The sequence below is a fragment of the Ostrea edulis genome, chromosome 1 (assembly GCF_947568905.1).
Source record: "Ostrea edulis chromosome 1, xbOstEdul1.1, whole genome shotgun sequence".
NCBI classification, from domain to species: Eukaryota; Metazoa; Mollusca; class Bivalvia; order Ostreida; family Ostreidae; genus Ostrea; species Ostrea edulis.
In genome coordinates this window covers 76,275,314-76,301,723 of record NC_079164.1, presented here as the reverse complement: position 1 = coordinate 76,301,723, position 26,410 = coordinate 76,275,314, and the positions used below count along the sequence as shown (strand labels likewise).

The following is a 26,410-nucleotide window of genomic DNA, read 5'->3' as shown; positions in this document are numbered from 1 at the left end:
TAATAAAAACAACATAGAGACTTGAGCAAGTCTTAAGCTGATACTGTGTATGGAATTTAAATCGTTTCAAGATATACGTGTATCACTTACTGGTGGATCGATTAAATAAATCGCTATTAATTTTCCTTTATTCATGAGCAAAATCGAAAAGGAGAAGATAGCGAACAGATCTAGGGGTGGTCAGTGAAGATAACGAACAGATCTAGGGGTGGTCAGTGAAGATAACGAACAGAGGAAGATCTAGGGGTGATGTACATTTCTCTTCTTCACTCTTTACTCCGGTTCCTTCTTCCTCTCCATTTTCCTGAAGGTTTTCCTCCTTAACCCCTTCTCCCATCATTTTCATTAATTAAAATTATTTTTAAAAAAATGCTAATTCAGATTTTCTCGTTTCAGTATTTCGTTCATTTCTATACTAATACAAAAGAAATACCGGTAATCCAATGGATAAACAGTAAGGACATGGTTTCATTACGTGTACGTATTTAAAAAAAGTTTGACGATTCAATTGCGTATAATTTTGTATTTCATTGATTATCATGTCATTTATATGTGATGCAGTGTTTTTGTGAATAATGAATAATATAATTTATGATATGAAGGGCAGACTGAATTCAAAACTTTATCAAGCGCAAACCTCTTTCAACGTAATGTGACCATGTGTATTAATTATCCACTAAGAAAGCCGTCACTGTCAGGCTGTGTGACATCGAATACGTGTAGTGACCCTTACAATCTCTCAAGACAACAAATGATAAATTTCATCCCTCCTGCTGATAAGGAATTTTTACAAAATATAAACACTGATGGGACAAAACCCGTGAGCGACTCGGTAGAGTTCGTTGTCGGATACTATTATAGCGTCCACATTGGGGAGGATTAAGCGGAGTAATACAGACATGGCACCTGGACTTTCTTGTCAGCTACCGACAAGGAAAACCTGTCGTTATATCCTCAGCCTCGTTTGGAGTACTCGTAACCTTCTGATTGTCATTATTACCCCCATCATTCTGCTCCCGATGCTAACACTAGTGAAAGGAAACGTAAGTCTGCTTAAATTTCATTATCATTTACTTGACCTTCCTATATAGATGAATGCTGTCATTTCTGAACTCATTAAAAGGCTATGATAGACGTAATATATTCCCCACAGATGGTTTCAATATAAATAGTCTTAAGTTTAAGTGTCATTTGTATAAACATTATGCATGTACATGTTCTCGTAAGGAGACTTACAGATTGTTTTATTTGAATTTTCATTTGATCTGGTAAATCTGTTCTTCTGAATTTATAATTGAAAAAAATATGGGGATTCATTCTAACATTGTAAATTTTTGGGTATTATAGAAAAGCGTTGTTAAGTACACGAGTTCAATGTGAGACTCAGAATAACGTCTTTAACCGTGTCACAGAAGCCATTCTATGTACCCTATTTAGCAAAGTACATTTTGTAAATACCCTTAAGCTGCCGTCAGATGAAGATAACCCATGACCCACTTGGCAGCCAAATTTGTTCGACCATGGAGGCTATTCTGTGCAATCTGAGGTCATATCCCTATTGCGATGTCCGTTAATCAATGTTAACATATTGCGAGTCATGTAGTCCTCGTATGGTGAACTAACCCTTCACAAAAGTTGATAATACAGGTACAAACAGCAACGAAAGATTCGTTTTTATAAGTTTTGCTGAAATCTTACGTAGCGAACACTCTACCAATGAGCTATCGCGACCGCTTGTTGATTGGTTGTATATTGTTTAACGTTTCCCACTTTTTCATTCATATGGAGACGTCACCATTTCCGGTGAAGAGCAATAGAGGAAATACCTGCATAGGAGTTATTTCCCATTGACAACAATTTTATATATATTGAAAATAATTGGTTGTCTATGAAAAATAAAAACTTCTTCAGTATCAATAGTTTACCAGATTTTTTAAAAAAAATCTTATCCAATGATTAAGATTTCTATTCCCAAGAAAAATATATCATGCGCAAAGTTAAACTTACAAAGATTTCTGTATAAACCTATTACATCACCTGAATATCGATCTACCCTAAGCAGGGAGTGATCTTTATCATGCCAAACTGCTGTGACACGATATCTCGGTGTTTGCGATCTCATCCGAAGGACCGCCCCATTTAGCCACCTCTTACGACAAGCAAGGGGTACCGAGAACCTATTCTAACCCGGATTAATTACATGTACGTTTTGAAATGTAAATAACATATCCTCATTTTACCATACATGTATTTAACCTTAAATTCTCGTATGAAGTTTTCCAAGCAAATCAACTGAATCTCATTTGTCAGTTACAGTCTTGTACTTGTAAGGTACTTGTACAATGAAAATTCTTAAATGATCATGAACACCTTCCATATAATGATGGTCTTTGGATTGACAGAGATTTCCAAGCAAACTCCCAAAACTAAATCCGGTAGTAGAATTGAAACCCACAATCCACATTTTACATGTAATTAGAAATTGACATTTATTGAATGATTTGTTGTAGGAAGCAAAATGTGCGTACTGTATTGTTGTAATGGCGATATTGTGGATAACAGAGGCTCTTCCCATTGCCGTGACGTCACTATTACCCATTATCCTGTTTCCAATGGTAGGGTTGTTGAGTGCAAAAGATGTCTCCAACAAATATCTTAATGTAAGTACATTTAAAACAACTATTATAATCTTGACTATATATGTTTCGGTTAGATGTGTAGGTCACCCGAGTAAATTCTATTACTATTACAATTGGTTGTCGACCGTCGTGTGTAAGCAATTGAATATTTCAACTCCTTCTTGCTAACTACCATTCCAATTCTTTGCAAATTTGGTATAAAGCATCTTTCGGACAAGGGGAACATAAATTTGCAGGACTTTTGCATCCCCGGGGCCCTAGGGGCGGAGCAAAAATTAAAAAATTTCAAAACCCGTCTTCTTTACAATCGCATATGTGCAAGAAAACCTAAATGTATAGTGATGTAGAACAAGAAGGCCTCTACCAAATTTGTAAATTTCATGATCCCCGGGTTAAGTGTTCTGACCCCAGGGCGGGGCCAAACTTACTATATAGTGTTTAATTGTAAAACACTTCTTTAGTGCTATTGATACGAAATTGAAATTAAATAGATATTGAACAAGAGCAGGTACTCTTTTCCCAAAATTGTAAATTTGATGATCCCAAGGGTAGGGGTTTTGGTATAAGGGTGCGGGCAAAATGGTCAGTTATTAAATGTGTGAACAATAGAAATTTTTCCTTCTTGATAACTACCATTCCAATTCTTTTCAAATTTGGTATCAAGCATCTTTGGAACAAGGAGGACGTAAATTGTAAATTTCAAGATTCCTGCACCGCTTGGGGCGTTAGGAACTTAGGGACAGGGCAAAAACAGCCCAAAGTTGGCCAATTTTCAAAAATCTTCTTCTCGAGATCTGCATAAGTTTAAGGAAAACTAAAAGCATAGTGACTTAGAAAAGAGAGGCTTCTACCAAAATCGTAAATTTCATGATCCCCGGTGCCACACTTCGTGTAAAAACACTTCAATAACATCCTCTTTAGTGCTATTGATACTAAATTGAAACTAAATGGATATGTAGAAAGACCAGGTAGTCCTTTACCAAAATTGTAAATTTGATGATCCCAGGGATAGGGGTTCTGGTATTAGGGTGGGGCCAAAATGGTCAGTTTATTAAATGTGTGGACAATAGACATTTTGAACTTCTTGATCAGTACCATTCCAATTCTTTCCATTGGTATGAAGCATCTTTGGGACAAGGGGGCATAAATTGTAAATTTCAAGACTCCTGGGCCCCATGCGACAAGGCAAAAACTGCCAAAAATCGTCTTCTCCACAACCACAAATGTGTAAGAAAAACTAAATGCATAGCGATGTAGAGCAGGAAGGCCTCTAAAAAATTGTAAATTTCATGATTCCTGGGGTAGGGATTCTGACTATAGGGTGGGACCAAACTTAGTGTTTATGTGTAAAACTGATATTTAGAAGGAGTAGGTAGTCCTTTACCAAAATTGTAAATTCCATGATCTTAGGGGTAACGATTTGGTTTCAGGGTAGTGACAAATTTATAATAACGATTTGAAGTTTGCTGAATAAAATCTAAATGCATACTTAGGAATATCAGAAAAGGATTTACAAAAAGAGGTGAATTTCACAACCCAGGGTTTTGACTAGGATGGGTCCATATTATTCATATCTTTTAATGTTAATGTACATATTATATTTTGTAAAGGCTTTCATCAGTGCATGCACTTTACAAGGCATTGAAGTTTTAAGAGCACATCTTGTTTTATACAGTTGCTGAACATTGGAAGTTAGCTTACATATTCAGAACACGAAGTGTTTTTCCCCCTACATTTCATGCCCTTTGGGAGTAACTTGATAATTTTCAATAGTACTCAAGTGACGGATACGGTCTGTGGGCTGATTGTTTCCTTTATCGAAGCACACTTTTACAAATCACCTCATTTGTAGTCAGTTTCATTAACAATATGTATTTTCAGGACACCGCCATGTTGTTTGTTGGAGGTCTGATCGTGGCAGCAGCCATTGAGTACTGGAACATCCACAAACGTCTGGCCCTCAGAGTCCTCATGCTTGTTGGGTCCGAACCAAGATGGTAAGACCCTTTTAAATTCAATGTAGAAGGATTTCCTCGACACAATATCAATCGCAATTTTTCCTTGAGTAATTATCCTCTGTATGAAAGATGAAGATAACGAACAGTGATCAATCTCATACATTTGTAAGTCCTATAAGCAATACAAAATAGAGAGTTGGGCAGACACACCAGAGGTGGGATCAGGTGCCTAGGAGGAGTAAGCATTCCCTGTCTACCGGTCACACCCGCCGTGAGCCCTTTATCTTGATCAGGTAAACGGAGTTATCCTCAGTCAAAATCAGTGTCCCAAGGAAGTCCTAACAATCGGTATGACACACGTCAGACAGCATTTGACCCAATGGTAGGTTGTATTGGCAAACTAGATTGTTATAATGACCATAGAATTTGCGAAATGTTGACTTTAAACGAGACTGTTGAAACTCCTGTACCATCAACTTGTTTGTCAATAGCCTACCTCGATTTGAAAAGTTCATCTCTTAGGTATATCAAACTTTTTTCAATTTCCAAGTCTAAACAAAATTTTGATACATCGTAAACTAGTGGTTAATGGAATCTCCAGGTAGACGTTATTTATAGGGAATTCTCAGGTAAAACTAGTGGTTAATGGAATCTCCAGGTAGACGTTATTTATAGGGAATTCTCAGGTAAAACTAGTGGTTAATGGAATCTCCAGGTAGACGTTATTTATAGGGAATTCTCAGGTAAAACTAGTGGTTAATGGAATCTCCAGATAGGAGTTATTTGAACTGTATGGACGGAGCGGCGACCTTTACCTTATATGATATATCCTTCTCTAGTATGTACAATATGTCGTAGTGTAGTATATTGATTATGTCTCCCCTTCCCAGAAGGAAGACACATTGCTTCCGCTTCTTTTTCTTCCTCTTGTCATACAAAGTTTGTCCGGATCATTACCGTTTTTGTCTTTAGACATACATGTAGACATATGGTATGTAGGTATACCATGATACTATTTTTTATTACCTTCGACCTTTTAGGGAAAAGTAAAATAATGATTTTATTTGTCCGTATCACAACCTTTCAGCTCACCTGAGCTGAAAGCTCAAGTGAGCTTTTCTGATCGCCTGTTGTCCGTCTGTCTGTAAACGTTTTACATTTTAGACTTCTCCTTCAGAACCACTGGGCCAATTAAAACCAAACTTGGTCAAAAGCATCCTGGGGTGGAGGGCTTTCAAGTTCAAATGAAGGGCCATGTCCCCTTCAAAGGGGAGATAATTACAAATATACAAAAATAGGGTTGGGTCATTTAAAAATATTCCTCTCAAGAACCACTAATCTGATATTTACGTGAAAGCTTCCTGACATAGTATAGATTCAATTTTGTTAAAATCAGGTCCCCCGGGCGTAGAATGGGGCCCCAATAGGGGATCCAAGTTTTACATACAAATATATAGGAAAAAATCTTTTAAAATCTTCTTCTCAAGATTGTTTGATGTTTTCCACCACACACATTTCGGTTGAGCATCACTGAAGAGACATTATTTGTCGAAATGCGCATCTGGTGCATCAAAATTGGTACCGTATAAGTTTTACATTATGACCCCTGGGTCGAGGCCTCTGCTGGTGGACTGTTAGTCCCCGAAGGTCTCTACAGCCCAGTAGCTAAGTATTTCGTTACTAGCTTGAAAATACGGATGTATATTTAATTGCTGTTATAAAATTTAGAAATTCATTTCAAAATTAAGGATTATCTCCCTCATGCATAGCTCTTATCCTTACACGAATTTGACTCCATGCCTTTTTTTTTGGCACGCTGTTTTTGGCTATATAGAGCTTTAAAACTTCATTGTTATTTCGGATTTCCAACATTTCGGTTGAACATCACTAAAGAGACATTATTTGTCGAAATGCGCATCTGGTGCATCATAATTGGTACCGTATAAGTTTTACACTCAACAGTTTTTCAGTTATATGGTGGCGCCCAGTTTTTATTGGTGGAAGAGAGAAACCAGATACAAGGTACATATGTACCTGGGAAGAGACCACCGACCTTCCGAAAGTAAACTGGGTAACTTTCTCACTTACCGGCGCGAGCGGAATTCGAACCCGCGCTGACAGAGGTGAGAGGCCGTATGATGTTGAGCGCAATGCTCTAACCACTCGGCCACGGAGGCCCCTTCTTCTTCTCAAAAACCACAAAGCCAGAAAAACTGATATTTACATGAAAGCTTCCTGACATAGTGCAGATTCAAGTTCGTAAAATCCATGTCCCCCAGGGGTAGGATGGTGTCATAATAGGGGATCAAAGTTTTACATACAAATATATTGGGGAAAATCTTTTAAAAATCTTCTTCTCAAAAACTACTGGGCCAGGAAAGCGGAAATTTACATGAAAGCTTCCTGACATAGTGCAGATTCAAGTTTGTAAAACTCATGTCCTCCGGGGGTAAGTTGAGGCGACAATAGGGGATCAAAGTTTTACATAGAAATATATAGGGAAAATCTTTAAAAATCTTCTTTTTAAGAACCACTGGGCCAGAAAAGCTGATATTAACATGAAAGTTTCCCGACATAGTGCAGATTTAGGTTTGTTAAAATCATGTCCCCTGGGGATGGAATGGGGCCACAATTGAGATCAAAGTTTTACATACAAATATTAGGGAAAATCTTTTAAATCTTCTTAAAAGTTTCTTGATGTAGTGTAGATTCAAATTTGTTAAATTCATAGCCCCCGGGGGTAAGTTGAGGCGACAATAGGGGATCAAAGTTTTACATACACATAAATAGGGGAAATCTTTAAAAATCTTCTTCTCAAGAACCACTGAGCCAGAAAAGCTGAAGTAAACACGAAAGCTCCCTGACATAGGGCAGATTCAAGTCTGTCAAAAATTATGGCCCCTGGGGCTAGGATGGGGCCACAATAGGGGATCAAAGTTTTACATAACTAATAAATAGAAAAAAAAGTATTTAAAATTGTTCTCCTTAAGAACCATTGGGCCAAAGAAGTTTACGTTTGCACGAAAGCTTCCTGACATAGTGCAGATTCAAGTTTGTAAAAATCATGGTCCCCGGGCGTAGTTTTGGGCCATAATAGGGATCAAAGTTTTACATGCGAATATATAGGAAATATCTTTAGGTATGAGTCTGGGTAACTCAGGTGAGCGATGTGTCCCATGGACCTCTTGTTTGTCTTTTGACATAGGCCTATGATATTCAGTATGCGGGCACAACATAAGGCAGTGTGTCGCGTGCCATTTTTGATGACCTTTAACGTAAAAGTCAAATAATAGAAATTTCGGGTCACTGTTTTGTCTGGACCATAACTTTTATGTCTTTTAACATTGGCATTTGATATAAGAGATGTGGGTATATTATGACAAGACTGTGTAGCGTGTCAATTTTGATCTCTAATAAATGTTAAAAAGGTATGGGAGATGGATACATCAGTTTTAGTCTGCTAAAGCAATTCTTCCAATTTTTTAAAAACTTTCATGTTGGTATATCAAATGTAGATAGAAGTTGATGTCCAGTAAAGGGTTATACTTAAGGGCACAGTAATTTAGCCTTTTGAAAAACACAGCGCGTACAGCAAATCAAACATGATGGAGTATAAATAGCGTTTATATCTATCGATTATTGAAAAGGATTAAGAAAAATGAATAATCTACACGCCTATCTAAATACCTCCTTTTTTACCAATAAAATGAATTATAAGAAGGTGTTTCCAGGTTGATGCTTGGGATGATGTTACCCACGTGGTTTCTGTCTATGTGGATCAGCAACACAGCCACCACGGCCATGATGATTCCTATCGCGAATGCTGTCTTGGTTCAGCTCAAAGAAACACGTATTACAAAAGAGGCTGAAGGTGACGATATAGAAGACCTAGGTTTGGACAAAGGATTGTCTATTATAATTATTATTAATTCCAAGAGAGTTACACTGTAAAATTTACTCACAGTGTATGATTCAGTTTTAAGATGATTAAATTTATTTATTCAGCTAATTTGTAGAAAAGGTATGATTTTATTTCGTATATTTTCATAAGAAAAGTGCCACGCATACTCTGCATTTATCGAAAGAACAGTCTTATCTATCTGTTTATACGCATAAGTATACATGTAGGTTAACGCGGCCAAGGCAAAAACAGGGCTTAAACTCACAACCCCCCTGGTCAAGAACCGATCGGTCTAACCATAGAGCTACTTTGACAGTCTGAAAAAAGTAACACTGAAAATGTATTGTTGTAGTTGTTCAAGTAGAAATGACAGCGCAGAATGATTCTTTGGGAAAAAATGAAGGCAAAACGACAAAAACGTAAGTTTTCAAGTAAAGTTTACACGCATGTAGGTTATAAAACTTTTTTTCATACTCAAACTCTGTGCTCTGAATCGTACTCATACTCAAAAGTGAAGGTTATAAAACTTTTATAAAATCATTCTCACACTGAAATGGAGTACATTATCAAGAATTTTTGGGTATGTTTAGATGCGTGCTCAGAGTTGTACTCAAAACAAATATGGCTGAGTTTGAGTACGGTAAAAGTTTTATAACATCCGTCCCTGATGTATAAAGATGCTATTTGTATGTCGTTTTACGTTCTATTCGAGAATGTTTCATTCATATTGAGATGTTACCAGGTCTGGAGGTTATAAAATGTTCCGAGTACGAACTCCGTACTCATCCCCACAATCCGTGCTCCATACTCAACCCACAATCCGTGCTCCATACTCAGCCCACAATCCGTACTCCATACTCAACCCCACAATCCATACTCCATACTCATCCCCACAATCCGTACTCCATACTCAACTCCACAATCCGTACTCCATAGTCATCCCCACAATCCGTGCTCCATACTCAGTATTCCACTCTAATTTACTCCGTACCCAACCCCACAATCCGTGCTCCATACTCAGTATTTCACTAATTTACGTATTCCTTTTGAGTATGAGTATCGCTTTGGAGCACAGATTATGGGTTTGAGGACGGTGTAAATACTCAGAAGATTTGATAACCTCCAGGACAGGTGTATGTGAAGTATCACAATTTTGTAGACCTATGTGCAGCGCTCATGTTTTGATACCTCTAAATAAATTGCATATGGTTAATTATTTTCTAGTGAAAAAACGGTTGAAAACGTGGAGGCAGATAGCCCTGAATATTTACGCATGTGCAAAGCCCTGTCGTTAGGTATTGCTTATGCCGCTAATTGTGGAGGTGTGGCCAGTCTTACGGGAACCAACCCTAACGTCATCATGAAAGGTGTGGCTGACAAGTAAGGAGAAATTATTTCTGTGATCAAAACAAATTAGAAGACTGGATAACTCAGAAAGAGTCCGACAAAGAACTTAGTTTATGTAGTATACATGTATGTACTAATATGACACGAAATTCATTAATGTTCCTAAAGACTGAGGAATTATTTTATTACATGAATACTATGTTATTTTCCCAGATCTGCATTCTTTATGTTCAACTGCAGGAGGAACTACTTTTACATAAAATGTAGTGCACTGAATTGGGAGATCTCCTTCAACATCATGTCAGAAAAAAAAACTACAAGTGTTTTTCTTAAATTTGGTATATAATGTGTAAAACATTTAAATAACATCTTCTTTAGTGTTATTGATACTAAAATCAAACTATATGGATATCTAGAGCAAGAGAGAGAGAGAGAGAGAGAGAGAGAGAGAGAGAGAGAGAGAGCAGGTAGCCCTTAGCCAAAATTGTAAATTTTATAATCCCAGGGTAGGGGTTTTGGTATCAGGGTGGGACTAAAATGGTCTGTGATCTAATGTAACCAATTTCGTACACTGGCAAACTAGAAAGTCCAATCCTAATGCATACAATATTTGAAGATCTACAAGAGCGAATCCACTCTTCTGAAATGAAATTAAATTTAACCATAATTTGACAAGTTCAATTGATTGAAAACGACACGAAAATTAAATAATATTTAATAATCTTGTCGCTGTTTGGTGTATATCAGTTTAAATTTAATAGGTAGAAGCGCGGGAAATCATAATTAGATAAACTTTTTAAATGCGTGTTTAAATTGTTGCGCACATGAATTGAATGTCGAACGATATTTTTTAAAAATTCAAATGAATTAATTTTAAAAGAACAATTTTTGAATAATTGCGTGCATTAGGTATGTTATATTTATTGATATCATATACAGTAAATAAAACTTGATTATTAGGAAGTCAATTGGAGCTCCAAATTAAATGTTCCTTATGTAACATGAATTATATCTCTCCGTATTTAAAATTAAATAATGATTTTATGAATACAGTTGTAATTCGTCATGCCAAATAGTAGACCAAAGACAAATGAACGATCGTTCATAATTTCAAAATTTGAAACGCAGTATTGAAAATGTGTTTATAATGGTGGTTTTTGTCCAGTATGGCAATTTAAGGGCAAAAATATGAATACACGTCGTTTCTTCTCGTTAAACGCAATAATCAAAAACATATATAATGCACTATATGAATGACAAATAGAAAAACTGCTATATTGTAAACAGTGGCATGATTTCTTGGATATTGTCCGGCAGTGTACAACCTAATTTCGGTAAAATGTTTTAACTTTTAAAGTTACAAGGCACAGACTTCCCAGAACAGTCCCGGGTCATTCAAAAACTGACACAGTGGACAGTTTTCGGCTTATTACTTACTTTCAAGATCTTTGTCATCACAAAACATGTTTATCCATTTCAAAGTAGTTTATTGAAAACGAAAGTAGGTTTTGAATTAAGTTTACGACATTTACTAATCAAGTAAGATTATATTATAGCTTACGGACTCGCATATGAAACAATATTAAAGGTACAAGTAGGAAATCTGGAGCAAGTGCTTCAGATTTTATAGGCATAATTTGTTAATTTGCAAGTATAGATTACAGTAAGTGTAAGGTACAAAAACTACCTGAAATTCAAAAAGATTCAAAACATTCTACAATTGATACATTTATCTATATATATGGTTCAAAAGCCCAGAATAAAGTCACTGCTGCTGCAGGTATCACAAACGACGTGTTATCTGCACGACCTCCGAATGAAGCAACAATTTATACCGCCGAAGCAAAGGCTATTCAGCTTGCGTTTGAGTATATTAAAATTTCTAATGACGAACATTTTCCTATATTCGCAGACTCCCTATCATATCTACAGTCAATAAACAAAATTTTATTATATACTTTCAATTTCATCTCTTCTTTTTTCTTTAAAAGTTTGCAGGCATATATCACACGATATATGCCCGGAAACATTCCGGCCCGCAAACATTACGTCACAATAAAATTTCTACGCCGTTAATTTTCAAATTTTTCGTGTTTTTCATCTTTTACTCAGTTAAACCGATAAAGTTATTGTTAAAAATAAAATTATTGTTAGTTTCTAAATGAAATTGAAAGTACATAATAAAAAGGTTATAGACTTTGTATGGGAAATATGACGACCTCGTTTTTTGTCGCGAACGGACCTCGCAAGCTCGGTCCGTCTACGGGCCAAAAAACTCGGTCGTCATATTTTCCCATACAAAGTCTATAACCTATAAATATTGATAATCCATATATTTTAGATATTTTGAACCGGTACTATCTTCTACCTAAACAAGGTTAAGTAGCTGAGTTCTGCTGGATCCCAAGCCATATTGGTATCCCTTGCATCACCAAAGCAAACAAAGCGGCAAAAATGCATTTCAAGATGATATTGCACACTTTAAAATTACCTACTCTGATTTGAAATATTTCTTAAAACTACACATGTATATATAAATTCTCTTTGGCAAAACTGTGTAACATCATAATGAAATGCCAGGACGAAGTGATTAATTCAAGAATATGCATCGAACATTCAAAATTGACCCATTCATACCTACTAAGCAAAGAACTTCAGCTTGAATGCATATCTTGTGACTGTCCATTAACTATATATCACATTCTTTTAGAATGCCGTGATTTGACGCCCATACGGAATATACTTTTTGGTAATGTACAATCAATGCAAGGACTTTTTACAAATATTGACGTCAATCATTATATTTACAATATTTACAAGAATGCGATTTTTACAGAAAAATTTGAGTACTTTTATAATAGAACTGTTTATATGCTCGAAAATATCTGTACTTTTACTTGTTTATTATTTTGTGTGTGTGACTTTTATGTCCGTCAGATGGGACGTTAAAGGGTGTCAGGTGTCAAGGATCGCACCCCCATTGGCACGCTAAAGATCGTTTCCCTGATTATCGAAAAAGAGTAGACTAACTGGGGGCCGTCAGGGAAACTCAAACACTCACAACCAAACATATTTCAATGAGGTAACTGTCTTCAAATAGCTGAATTATTGCTTAAACGGCATAATACCGCTATCAGTCAATCAATCCTGCAATTGTTCAACAATGTTTAAATCATACATAATAATTAGATTTAGTTACCTCAAAGAAACTGACACTACAGATCATTTCTGATTGAAACACGCTTAAGACAATTGCAATTCCAAAACTTGGCCATTGCTTATGTATTTTCTCTTCACAATTTTCATACGACCTCCACAAGTACAAATCAATTCACTTTTCAGTAGTCCGAGTTTCTGCATGAAAGAAATGCAAGATTCATTGAATACGATGTAATTGGTAAAGAGAATCCTCATTTTAGATGCTCTTTTCATTTTCATTATGCTTCTCGAAAAATATAGTCGCCGTCATGTACATGTCTGTCCGAACTCATATCTTGAAAACCTTATAAGACATTGAATTAATTGATCACAATTGTTCCTCGAGACAAGGACATTAGGACCAATGTCTTTCAAGGTCATCTTGGAAAGGCCAAGGTAAATAAACGTTCCTTATTTCAACAGTTTGATAAAAAGTTCCCATCTTCTAGACTTTTCATGAGAACAGAGATTTTTGGACAAAGGTCAAATTGGTAAGGTCAAGGTCACTCGGAACATATACCTAAAATAAAGGTGAAGATAACGAACAGTGATCAATTTCATAACTCCTGTAAGCAATACAATGTAGAGAGTTGGGCAAACACGGACCCTTGGACACACTCGAGGTGGGATCAGGTGCCTAGGAGGAGTAAGCATCCCCTGTCGACCGGTCACACACTTATAAGTATAAGAAGTGCCTTATTTTAACAATTTTAGAACAGGTATTGATGTTATACATGTATCACATAATTAAATTATCAAGAAATTTCTGTTCAGACAAAGGTCACTCAAGGTCATTTAGTAATGGTCAAGTTCACTCAGAACAGGCATTGATTTGACCAAAAATACTTCATTTCACCAATATTTCAAGTTAGTGATTTTTTGGACCAAGGTCATTTTGGGCAAAAGGTCAAGGTCACTCAGAACACAGAAAGTTCACATAGTTTCACAAAATATTTTAGATCAGTGTAGGGAATCTTAAAAGTGTATAATATCAGACTCAATTAACATGTCCCACATGTATGTAGAGTATTTCAGGAACGAAATGCTCCATCTCCCGTGACTTTTGCAACCTGGATCCAGTTCTGTCTTCCAATCTCTGCAATCGTTGTCGTGTTTATATGGATATGGCTACAATTCGTTTTCCTTCGATGCAGGTAAGATTTAGATATATGTATACATCATGGATTATCATTGTTTATATGGGCATTTACACGAGGGGGGGGGTGTTAAAAAGTTTTATTACAAAATCGATTCATAAAAATGTATAAACACGAATAATCAAGAGCAACGTAGTCCTATATTCAGAAATAATCATTAGTACAGTAACAGTGAACGCGAACGTTTTTTAATCTACACAGAACATCCGGTCTTATTGCTCATTGGCTGCCACAGGACCGATACCATTTTCTGTCTGACCGAAAAAGTTCTACACATGATTATCGTGGTTGGGTTTATACTCCGCATGAGAAATGTGCCACCAATAAAAGCCAATGTCGGTTATTTATCATATAGGATTATATTTTCTTTGGATATCCTTTAGGCTACTTCTGCTGTTTCTGATTACCGGTCGCGGGAGCTCAGTGGTTCGCTACGTAAGTTCCAGACGTTTTATGGCCGCGTAAAACCTTCGCCAAACGTTCGGCATGTAGAATGTCTTTCGGATACGAGGTCTCGTGTAGCGGCAGGCGATAACACTTTAAAGAAATCTCACCTCTACGGCCCTTAACGCCCTTGGGTGTTGCTAAAACGCGGAACGGAAGACGGAACGGAAAATATTGCATGCAAAACTGTTTTGAGGAGGTCAATATTTTGCAGAATAAAAGATATTATTATCATGAACAAGGGAAGCAGAAATTACAGAGAGAGCGGGAAGTCATCCACAGAATCCACCATTTCATATACTTTTCTAGGTTTCCTAAGTTGCTAGAACTTGCACCCAATCCCTTTGTATATTTATACAATAGAATACGTTCAAATTGAATATATTTTATACTAATGCATATGTATTTTAAATCATCAACATACCATGAAAAATATTGATAAAGAAAAAAATATACTGAAAATGACTTGAATTATCAAAGTTTATATCCAATGAATAAAAGCCCCACCCCCTTTCCCCTGAAAACAACATTGTAAAATATTTTAATAATTTTTTTCAACAATATTCCCCAAACATAACCTTACAAATGTAAATCGAACTTACTTTTATCCCTAAGTTAGTTCTACACCTAGAATAATACATTTATGTATTTATGTATCACATCAAATTTTAAAGCGAAAGAGTCCGGTGTGTATAAAGTTTTGCCTCATTTGGGATGGATTTATATGAAAGTTCGTACATTTACCGATATCCTGCGGATTAGTGTTGAACCCGAAGAGATACAGCGTGAAAGAAAGATTGAAACAGAACCAATGAAAACTAAGGTTAAGTTTACGATCCATAGTATGAGAAATTAACAGATATGAAATAGCTAAAAGACTTAACAGACAATATCTGCTTGAATGGAATTAAAAGGTCGTCTCATTATTAATCTAAATATTAAGATACAAGTATTTAGTTTAGAAATAAACTGCTAGAAGTCCTCCCTATTTAGGATTGGAGTGTTGCGATCACAAAGTCTCTGTTAGTTAAAAAATAACATATCAAACACAAGATGTTTAACTTGCTGACTTAATAAGATCATAAATTGTCTTTCTTATATACATACCACACTCCCTGTCGTAAATATACACGATATTATGTGTAAATCTACATGTATGCTACACCAGAGATATTTGATGCAGATGAAAAGTGGAGGATAGGTACAACAATATTTTGAAGTTGAAAATTCTCAAATTTACTTTATTTTGTCAAAAAATATAGTTTTAGTTGAAGATAGTCTGAAAAAAATGTTAAAACCCCTGCTGCACTTGAACCTGCGACCTACAGTTCACCAATCGGTATGCTAACCTACTGAGTTACTCGGCTATATATTTAAATTGAAAGGAAATGTCAAATATTGCCGACATTGATTTTTTCCTCCATGTTTTCAAAAGAAGTCAGCCATCATGACGATGTAGAGTACCTCCTTAATGACGTTTTGCAACCGGGGAGGGGGTATTTAAAGTACGTGTGTTCTTTCCATTCTCTACCCAAAGGTGTCGCTGCTCGCTAACACATCAATGATGACGTTTCAAAATTCTTGTAAAACGCTTTGTAAATTCTTATACAAACATTTTACTTCGCTTAATCAATTTATGATGCAGAATTTTAAGATAAAATTGTTTTACCACTTGTTAACAAATTTCAATTTTATTTTTATTTTAATCATACATGTATTAAAGTACATATAGTTTCTTCCTATTTTTTGTGCTATATTAGCTACATTGATCATTTAGTTCTTCAATTCTGTTCCGTTTTCCGTTCCTTTCCGTCTTCCGTTCCGCGTTTTAGCAACCCCCTTCACCTTCAGCTGTTAATCCCATGGATATCCGGATTAAAATAGGTCCTCAGTAGCCCTTGCTTGCCGTAAGAGGCAACTAAATGGGGCGGCCCTTCGGATGAGACAGCAAAAATCGAAGTCTTGTGCCACAGCAGGTGTGATACGATAATGACACTGACCACGATTGGTGTGTTAAATACAACTAGTCCTTGTATATTAGGTCCGGATTGCCCACGAAAGAAATTGGAAGGAGTCTAAATTTGCCAACGGTTGACGTTTTCCGCGTTCACTGCAGTAGCTAGAGTGAAGTGTGATTGATTTTGTAGTATGAATTATGTTTAATGATACCATGGAAAGATAAGCAGGAATGCAAAATTTCTTAGGTTTATCACTATTTTAAGAACAAAAAGAAACACCCCGGAACAAACACAAAGAGTCAGAGACGTCATCAGAATGGAATATGCAAGCCTTGGACCAATTAGGTAAGACTGATAAAACAAGCTTAAGAGCTCCACAAAACGATTTGCCCACTGACACTATCAACATATCTGAACTTTACAATCACTAATAAGACGTTTTACTTATGAAATGAAGAAGAAACGCAAGTTATTATGCGAGGAAGTATTCATATTACTTTGATAAAGTGTTGGGATTTCCATTCCAAGTGATCTTGTTATTTGAGTTTACATTTTGAAATGTAGTCGTAACTCGGATATTTGTTGCAGATAATATATCTGCAAATGTAATTCAAACTTGAAATAAACTAAATTCAAAATTCCCACAAACGAATACTTTCCAGCATGTTATTGTAAGATGAAAATAAAGAACAGTAATCAATGCAAGGTGAAGTTAACGAACAGTGATCGATCTCATAACTGCTATAAGGAATGCAAAATTAAGAGTTGGGCAAACACGGACCCTTGAACATCCCAAAGGTGAGATCAGGTGCCCAGGAGGAGTGAGCATCCCCTGTTGACCGGTCACACCCGCCGTGAACCTTATATCTGGATCAGGTAAACAGAGTAATCCGTAGTCAAAACCTGTACCAACAACGGCCTAACAGTCGGTTTACCTGATCAAGATATAAGGTTGTTTGACGTGTTAAATTAGAAGCTGACAATCCTGTGTTTTCCATCGGCAGTTTGAACATTTATATGACAAAACCAAGATGTGTATGAAATCAATCGGTCTACGTGTTAAAAAACATATACATGATTTTTACTTACCTTTGGACATCGTAAAACCTTCATCACGTGCTGAAATACCACCATGGAAACTACTAAAACCCAAAGACATCACTTTCTGAATATAAAAACTCTGAAATCAGGGCCGTAAATTACATGGAGGCGGAGGAGGCAGCTGCCTCCTCCAACTTTTGAGCCAAAAAAAATTAAAATTTAAAGTTCATTAGAATTTATGTTGTTTCCAATAACTAAGAACATGATACCTCCCTTAAAAAGCATTCCAAATCTTTCTTTTAGAATGAGTTAGTCAAGTAACATCTTAAAAGGCCCTAGAATCAAGGATTTTGCACGAAACGTGTTCAGTGTGCACAAAATGTGCTCAGCGTCTGGGGGCCTGGGCGGCCCCCAGACCCCCGCCTAATTTCCTGCCTCCTCCAAATTGAAGGTTAATTTACGGCCCTGGAAATAAATTACGTTATTTTCAAGCAAAAATTACCCGAAATTCAAAAAGATTCAAAACATTCTACAATTGATACATTTATCTATACAGATGGTTCAAAAGCCCAGAATAAAGTCACTGCTGCTGCAGGTATCACAAACCACGTGTCATCTGCACGACTTCTGAATGAAGCAACAATTTAAACTGCCGAAGCAAAGGCTATTCAGCTTGCGTTTTAGTATATCAAAATTTCTAATGACGAACATTTTCCTATAATCTCAGGCTCCCTATCATGTCTACAGTCAATAAACAACATGAATATTGATAATCCATATATTTTAGACATTTTAAACCGGTACTATCTTTTAACTAACCAAGGTAAAAGTCATTGCGTTTTGTTGGATCCCAACTCACATTGGTATTCATGGCAACACCAAAAACAGCAAAAAATGCACTTCAAGATAATATTGTACACTTCAAAATTCCCTAGACTGATTTGAAATATTTCAAAACTGTATGTAAATTCTCTTTGGCAAATCTATTGGGGTTTCTTTGACAAAGGTAAACTTTAATCTATTCCAAACAAAGCTAACAAACCGTGTAACATCGTAATGAAACGCCAAGACGAAGTGATTATTTCAGGAATAAGCATCGGACATTCAAAATTGATTGATTCTTACTTACTAAACAGAGAACTTCAGCTCCAATCTATATCTTCTGACTGTCCATTTACTATACATCACATTCTTTTAAAATGCAGTGCCCATACAACATATACTTTTTAGTAATGTGCAAATCAATGAAAGAACTCTTTACAAATATTGACAAACATTATATTATACAATATTTACAAAAATGCGATTTTTACAGAAAAATTTGAAAACTTTTATGATACAACTGCTTATATACACGAACGGATCTGGTTTTGGTTTTTACCTGTTTATGTATCTTTAATTTTTATGTCCGTCGACTGGGACGTTAAAAGATGTCATGTGTCAAGAATAACAACCCTTTGGCACAGAATAGATCTTTTCCCTGGTTTTTGTAAAAAGAGTAGGCTCACTGGGGACCGTCAGTGAAACTCAAACCCTCACAACCAAACATATTTCATTTAGTTAACAGCCGTTAAAATGCTGAAATATTGCCAAACAGCGTAAAACCATAATCAATCAATACTTTCCCTATTAAAAATATTTTGGGGGTACAGACAGTCTTTAAGAAGCAATGCAGCTACGAATCACAGGAAGTCATTTATTCAAAAGAAAGTATTTCACACTTGCTTCATACATGAATGTTTTGTTGAACATAGGCATCAATGGCAAACTATCAACTCAATGGGATGACTTGAGCTTCGCCATCGTCAGCTTCTCATATTTCTGTAACAACACACCATTATCACCAGTATATGGTATTAATGTCTCTCAACTGATTCGATACGCACTGGCATGTTCTACGTAAGATCAGTTTTTAAAAAATGATGTAGGCTACTGAAAAATAAATTGATGTGATATGGTATTCAACAGTTTCGTTTAAAGGTAGCAATTCGCCAATTTTATGGTCGGTATACCAATTTACTTTATAAATAAAACCTGTCATTACGTTGAATGCTGTATAACGTGTTTCATAACAATTGTTAGACCGTTATTTACATACTGATTTTGAATGCGGATTACTCCGTTTACCTGATCAAAATACAAGGCTCATGGCGGATGTGATCGGTCAACAGGGGATGCTTACTCCTTCTAGGCATCTATTCCCACCTCCGGTGTGTCCAATGGTCTATGTTCCCCTTTCTCTTAATTTTACATTCTTTAAAGGAATTTTAAGATCGACCACTGTTCGTTTATCTTCACTGTTTCAATGGAAAGCAAATGAAGAGTAAGAAATCCTTCATATTTGGTTTAATTTTTTTTTGTTATTTCGATGGGGCTGTCGAATTTTTAGGCCACCTGAGTAAACTCAGGTGACCTATTACAATTGATCAGCGTCCGTTGTGCGTTGATAATTAAACAATGTTAACTTCTTGATAACTACCTTATCAATTCTTTTGAAAGTTTGTTTCCAGCATCTTTGGGACAAGGGGGGCATAAATCGTATATTTCAGGACTCCTAAACCTCCGGGGTCTTAGAAGCGGGATACGAACTGCCAAACATTGACTAGCATTCAAATATCTTCTTTTCTACAACTGCACATCTGTAAGAAAAACTAAATGCATAGTCATGTAGAGCAGGGCGGCCTCTAACAAAATTGTAAATTTGATTATCCCCGTTTAGAGGTTCTGACTCGAGGGTAGGGCTTAACACAGTATGGTCGGTTGGTTGTGTATTGTTTAAAACATTCCTCTCGAGAATTTTACGTGGTCTCATATTATCTTAAATGCTATTGACATTATACTGAAACCAAGTCCATAATTGTAAATTTCATGAACCCAGAGAGAAGTGTTTTGGTTCTAGAGTGGGGCCACATTATTATAGTGGTTATTTTCTTTAGCTTTTTAAAGGCCTCTTGAAGTTTGCTGAAACGTTATAAAAACTGAGCGCAGATTTAAGCACGTGGATGAACCAAAATGATGAATTTCACAACCCTAGGATTTTGACTCTAAGACAGGTCCAAATTAATCATATCGTGTTAATGTTACATATATTTTGGAAATCTTTATTAGTATTGGCACTTTAGAGGGCATTTAAATTTGAGGAACACGTCTTGTTTTATACTATTGTTGAATATTAGAATTTAGGGTAGATAGTATACAGAGCAGGATTTCATAGACTCTGTGGCTAGTGATACTTTTAACTAATACTCAGGTAACCGATAAGGCCTGTATGTCTCGTTTCATTTCATAGTAATATGGGTTTATATCATGGAAAATGTGAAGACATTAAATTCTATATGTCTCTCTCTCTCTCTTTTGGATCATATATCTACCATTTATATGCTAAAACGGTGTATTTTTTCTCATGCCCAATGTTCACGTAGTAGTACAAATAACTGTTGGATTAGCAAACGTGTATTCACAAGACATATGGAGCTTTTCGTAGATATATTACATTCTTCATAGATCCTGTTATCATTTCTTTTATGCATCTTACGAAATAATACTGTTATATGACCTTATAATTCTGAGCTTTCCGATTGGCCGCGAGATCCAACGAAAAAGAAAGAAAGAAATAATAGAATGCTTTCGAAGTGAATATAATCTAACATCGGAATGAATTGGGAGTTCCCAAACATGGAACGAAATTTCTGTTTTTAAATTATGTTTGACTTACTCTTGCGCTGTATCTGTCAATAAAGATGGCTGCGTATATATGATGTTTGCAAGTTCTAGTAGCCTGTTTTGATGGTTGTAATCATTCATCAATATAAATGGATTTTTGACTTCAGTGTTCTCGCTAAATACGATGCTTTGGCTATCCTCAAAGTAGAAAATTCACCTTGTCCCCCAATCTCGCTAAAATGTTCATGCTCTACGAAGTTTTTTGGGGGGGATGTACTCGTTGTCGTGTCAGTCCGTTCGTCCGAGCTCATCTCTTAAACCTTTCATTCGTAATTGATCACCAATATTTCTTGGGACAGGGACTTTTCAACAAAGGTCATTTTGGAAAGGTTAAGGTCACGCAGAACATACATCTCGTACGTGGAAAAAGTCCCTTATTTCAACAGTTTTTGAGCAGGTGTTGACAATATTTTACAAAAATACTTTTTAGGCAAATGACGTTCAGACAAATGTCACTCACTAGCACTTATGGAAAATAATTTCAACAATAATGCTAGTTATTGGTCATTGTGCGAGTCATTTGTCATATGAAGTTAGTTGGTTAGATAGAGTTTGGCGAGTATCCCATCAGTTTTACTGATCTACTTCTCAAGTAGTTATGTACAGCATTCTATTTACATGTACCGAAAATGTCAATAATTGTTAATATCCAGCTGTAACCTGCATTAAGGTTCCTAATTTGCTTCAGCTTTGCCCAGGGAGCTGTTATTGTTCACTTTGTCTTATTGGCAGTATTATGGATCACAAGGGACTTGGGAGGTGTCGGTGGATGGGGTAACATTTTCCAACCTAAGTGAGTAAAATAAAGCAACATAAATTGTTGATATACTTCATTCTACATTGTATGAGAAGAAATAAATATCAGACAATGAACACGTAATTTTCAGGACGGTCACTGATTCGACGCCATCCATTCTTATTTCCATCAGTCTATTTCTATTTCCTGCAGTTCTGCCTTGGAAATTCAGCGGTAAGATAGAATTTCCATTTTTTTTCAAACTTAGGAATAGATTTAAGGGATGTGATATCTGAATAACGTTGATAATTAGTCTGTTTAGAGATGGGAGTCGTGAAGTTGATAAACACGTGCTGTGAAAATATTAACATAACATTTCGTAGATTTTAATTCTGTGGGTCCTTCTACCCCTGATTCCAGTATAATTGTAATAAGTATGGTACAATGTTAATTGTTAACGTTTAACGTCCCTCTCGAGAATCTTTCACTCATATGGAGACGTCTTCATTGTCGGTGGTGGGCTAAAAAGTATACCTATGCTCGGCACTTACGGCCTTTGAGCAGGAAGACATCACTAACCTGCCACACCGGCTTGGTTTTTGCGGTCTCATCCGTAAGACCGCCCCATTTAGTCGCCTCTTACGACAAGTAAGGGTTACTGAAAACCCATTTTAACCCGGATCACCAAGGTATACAATTTACACAAAGATGTACAGGAACTATAGCTGTGAAAACACAATTTCAGAAAACAAAAAATCCTGCTTAACCAAAAACAATTATCCCACGAATTGATTCCGCAGTATTTTTTTCTAGAGAGAACAAAAGGCAAATCTTTGCCAGCTCTGTTGCCTTGGAAAGCAGCAGAAAAGATGGTTCCTTGGGGAGTGGTGCTGTTGCTTGGTGGTGGATTTGCCTTGGCTCATGGTAGCCAGGTATAAAATTGTACAACGCTAATAGATTATAACAAATGGTCAATCTCGCTGCTGCATTCCTTTTGATACATTTCTTGACATAATTATTGCGTTATATACTGTACCGCAATATTCAACGTTTGTACAGGCTTCTGGTTTATCGACTTGGCTTGGCTGTGAATTGAAAGTGTTTAAGGATTTCGAACCTTGGGTGATGAATCTGGTTCTGTGCTTCATAGTAGCAGCAGCCACTGAAGTGACAAGCAACACAGCTATTTGTTCTCTGATGATGCCAATAATGAGTGAATTGGTACTATTTATTAGCTTTTTATACGCCCGTCATTAAACGAGACGTATTATGTTATGGCGCTGTCTGTCCGGCTAACTGGCTGGCTGTCCGTCCGTCCGTCCCGGGTAATGTTTTTCGGACTTTTTCCGTAACGGATGCATGTACAACTTTGAAATTTGGTCATAATATCTCCCTCAAGAATTGTAAGAGTGAGTTTGCATTTCAGCTGGATTGGTCCATCCTTGACCTACTTTAGGACATTTTTTCGTTACAGATACAGATATTGCCCTGAAATTTACACATAAGCTTTCCTTCAGAGGAATACAAGTTCACTTTGCATTTCAGCTGGATTGGTCCATCCTTGACTTACTTTTGGACTAAAACTATGTCAGACAGTTTCCCGGTTTGTTTTTCATTATGGATACAGATGTTTTCCTGATATTTAGTTAAAGGCTTCCTCTCAGAGGAATACAAGTTCAGTTAACATTTCAGCTGGATTGGTCTATCCTTGACCTACTTATGGAAAAAAATAGGTCAGACAGTTTTCCGGTCTTTTCTCCCATTATGGATACAGATACTGCCCTGATACTTAGTCAAAGGCATCCTCTCAGAGGAATACAAATTCAGTTAACATTTCAGCTGGATTGGTCCATCCTTGACCTACTTTTGGACTAAAATAGGTCAGACAGTTTACGGGCTTTTTTCATTATGGATACAGATACTGCCCTGATATTTAGTCAATGGCTTCCTCTTGGAGGAAGACAAGTGTAGTTAACATTTCAGCTGGATTGGGGCCACAATGACCCACAGTACTTTAGGGGTAGAAGTAGGTAAAACAGTTTTCCAGATTTTTTTGGCATGGTCACAGTTATTGCACTGAAATTTAGTCACAACCTCTCTTTCAGAGAAATACATATTAATCAGTTAACATTACAAACATTTCAACTTAATTTGTGCACCATGACCTACTTTAGGGCTAAAAGTAGATCAAATGGTTTCCTGGATTTTTTATCATCATAGATAGATATTGCACAAACATTTTGCTTCAACCTCTCTCTCGAAGAAATACATAATCAATTCACATGTCAGATGGATTGATGCACCATGACCCACTTTAAGGCTTTTCTATTCAGAATGTGTGTTGTATCAATATGATTCCAGGTTGAATTTCACTGTCCGACGGGCGTGTATTGTACCGTTTGCGGTACTCTTGTTACAATTTGTTACATTATATCTCGTAATGGTTATTTTCATGCATGTCCCATGTCAAACAAAACTCGATTTGTTTTCATAAAACCCGTTATCATGAACTGCGATAGATGTCTAGAATAGTATCATTACTTGTGAAAATATTACAATGCAATTTAATTTTTCAGGCTTTAACACTTGGTGTTAATCCTCTTTACTTTATGTTTCCAACTGCCATTGCCACCTCGTTTGCATTCATGCTTCCTGTGGCTACTCCTCCGAATGCAGTTGTTTTTTCCTATGGATATGTTAAAGTTTCAGACATGGTAATTTTTCTTTTCTGTAATCACAAAACCAATAAAAGAGTGAATGTAATGTTCCGTCCGTCAATGACCCAGCTTACAATATTTTGCGTGGGTCTTTTGTTTCTGAGATCTACATTGAATTTGTATCCCAAGTCAAACACTGGATGGACTTACATGTATATTTAGGATTTATTAAAAGAATGAATAAATATAAAAGATATAATATAAAGCATACAAATGAGGAAATTTTAATAATGTTGACCGGGTGTATGGAACACCCAAATAGCAGTAATGACACAGTCGGGTCAAAACTACTAGTTATGGAAAGCTGGCACCAAATCATAGACTGATAATGAAAGGTGAAGATAACGAACAGTGATCAATCTCATAAATCCCATAAGCAATAATGTAATACAGCAATGATAATTGAATAATGACCATCCTCGTCGCCTCTTCAGACTCCATTATATAGTTTCGATCGCTTCCTATCTCCCTCCTCTGAGTGTGAAATGTCTGATCGTTCAAACAGGGTCAAATTGCAGCACGAGCGACGCTCGTGGTACCTCATGGTTTAGCACCATGTTTGGAGTGATGGGACACTTGTTCAATTTTGGAATACTAGTAAGTTGTGTTCGGGATATATCATAGGGTGTAGGATGGTACAAATTTGAGAGAAACACTTAAGAAATGGTTTCTAAGTTACGTCGGGTAAGGTAAACTATTTCTTGGGTACTTCTGTTACATGTATTAGAGACTTTGCTTCGAGGAAATTCTATATTAGTATAAATTACTACATTTTCTTTTTTATTGCGTATTACAGGCTATGACAGGTTTTTTCATCAACATTTTTGCCGTGTTTGTACTGGTTATGGGGACGGAAACCTGGGGAGAAGCCATTTTTGGTTTTCATACACTGCCCTCCGTCTTCGAAACAGCAAACATCACCACTTCCAATTCATCTCTGAATTGTTGATGCTAATGCCATCTCTCCTGTAATAGTCAATATCACAATTTGACTTATACAAAAGTGAATAACAGATCTGATATTCTATATATGAAGATACAGTTCTTTGTAATATTGGCTGCATCTGTATGAATCGTTATCTTGTTTTTGTTCATACACAGTAAAGGAATTGATGCTGTTTAATCGTGTTATGAATTTTGTATGAGATTGCAGCAGTAAATTCGTTCATATTAGAAGGTTGATGTTGTTGTAATTGAATTTTCATGTATAAAAGGAAATATTTACCCAAATGTACTTAACCTATATGTATGCACAAATAAAAAACTTGTTCATCGAAGCAGAAAATACTACTTCGTTTATTTTGTTCCGATTATTTCTAACTCGAATGCTGTCTGACGCGATTCATACCAATTGTTAGGCCGTTGTTTACACAATGATTTTAACTACGAATTACTCCGTTTACCTGGTTAATATATATATATATATAGTCAATATATGAAATGCATTGAATTTCTTAATAGCTCGAGTAAATATGGTTAAAACCGTAAATATTACCGGGGTTAACTACAGAATATATCCGCAAATTGATAGTATTGAAACATATATCTATCAGGAATCAGGGCCTCCGTGGCCAAGTGGTTAGAGCATCGC

General features: G+C 36.3%; 1 protein-coding gene across 2 annotated transcripts; it reads left to right on the top strand.

The window, feature by feature from the left end:
- Positions 1–722: 722 nt before the first annotated feature.
- Positions 723–26,100, top strand: LOC125681653 (Na(+)/citrate cotransporter-like). 2 transcript variants are annotated; one of them, XM_056161108.1, is made up of 14 exons: positions 723–1,043; positions 2,511–2,660; positions 4,521–4,636; positions 8,329–8,468; positions 8,851–8,917; positions 9,723–9,878; positions 14,069–14,197; positions 16,867–16,947; positions 22,055–22,159; positions 22,254–22,336; positions 22,916–23,034; positions 23,162–23,323; positions 24,679–24,816; positions 25,616–26,100. In XM_056161108.1, exons 1-14 carry the CDS (start codon positions 900–902, stop codon positions 25,766–25,768), a joined length of 1,743 nt encoding a protein of 580 aa, XP_056017083.1. In that variant the 5' UTR covers positions 723–899; the 3' UTR covers positions 25,769–26,100. The 2 variants fall into 2 exon arrangements, with proteins under 2 accessions (XP_056017083.1, XP_056017080.1); XM_056161105.1 differs by having other exon boundaries at positions 8,329–8,489.
- Positions 26,101–26,410: the final 310 nt, after the last annotated feature.

What these genes read in the sequence shown, in the direction of transcription:
- LOC125681653 (XM_056161105.1), top strand. Translation starts at nt 900, where the DNA reads ATGGCACCTGGACTTTCTTGTCAGCTACCGACAAGGAAAACCTGTCGT. An exon ending in GGTAACATTTTCCAACCTAA is followed by an intron (nt 22,160 to 22,253) that starts GTGAGTAAAATA and finishes CGTAATTTTCAG; the next exon opens with GACGGTCACTGATTCGACGC. An exon ending in CCTTGGCTCATGGTAGCCAG is followed by an intron (nt 23,035 to 23,161) that starts GTATAAAATTGT and finishes ACGTTTGTACAG; the next exon opens with GCTTCTGGTTTATCGACTTG.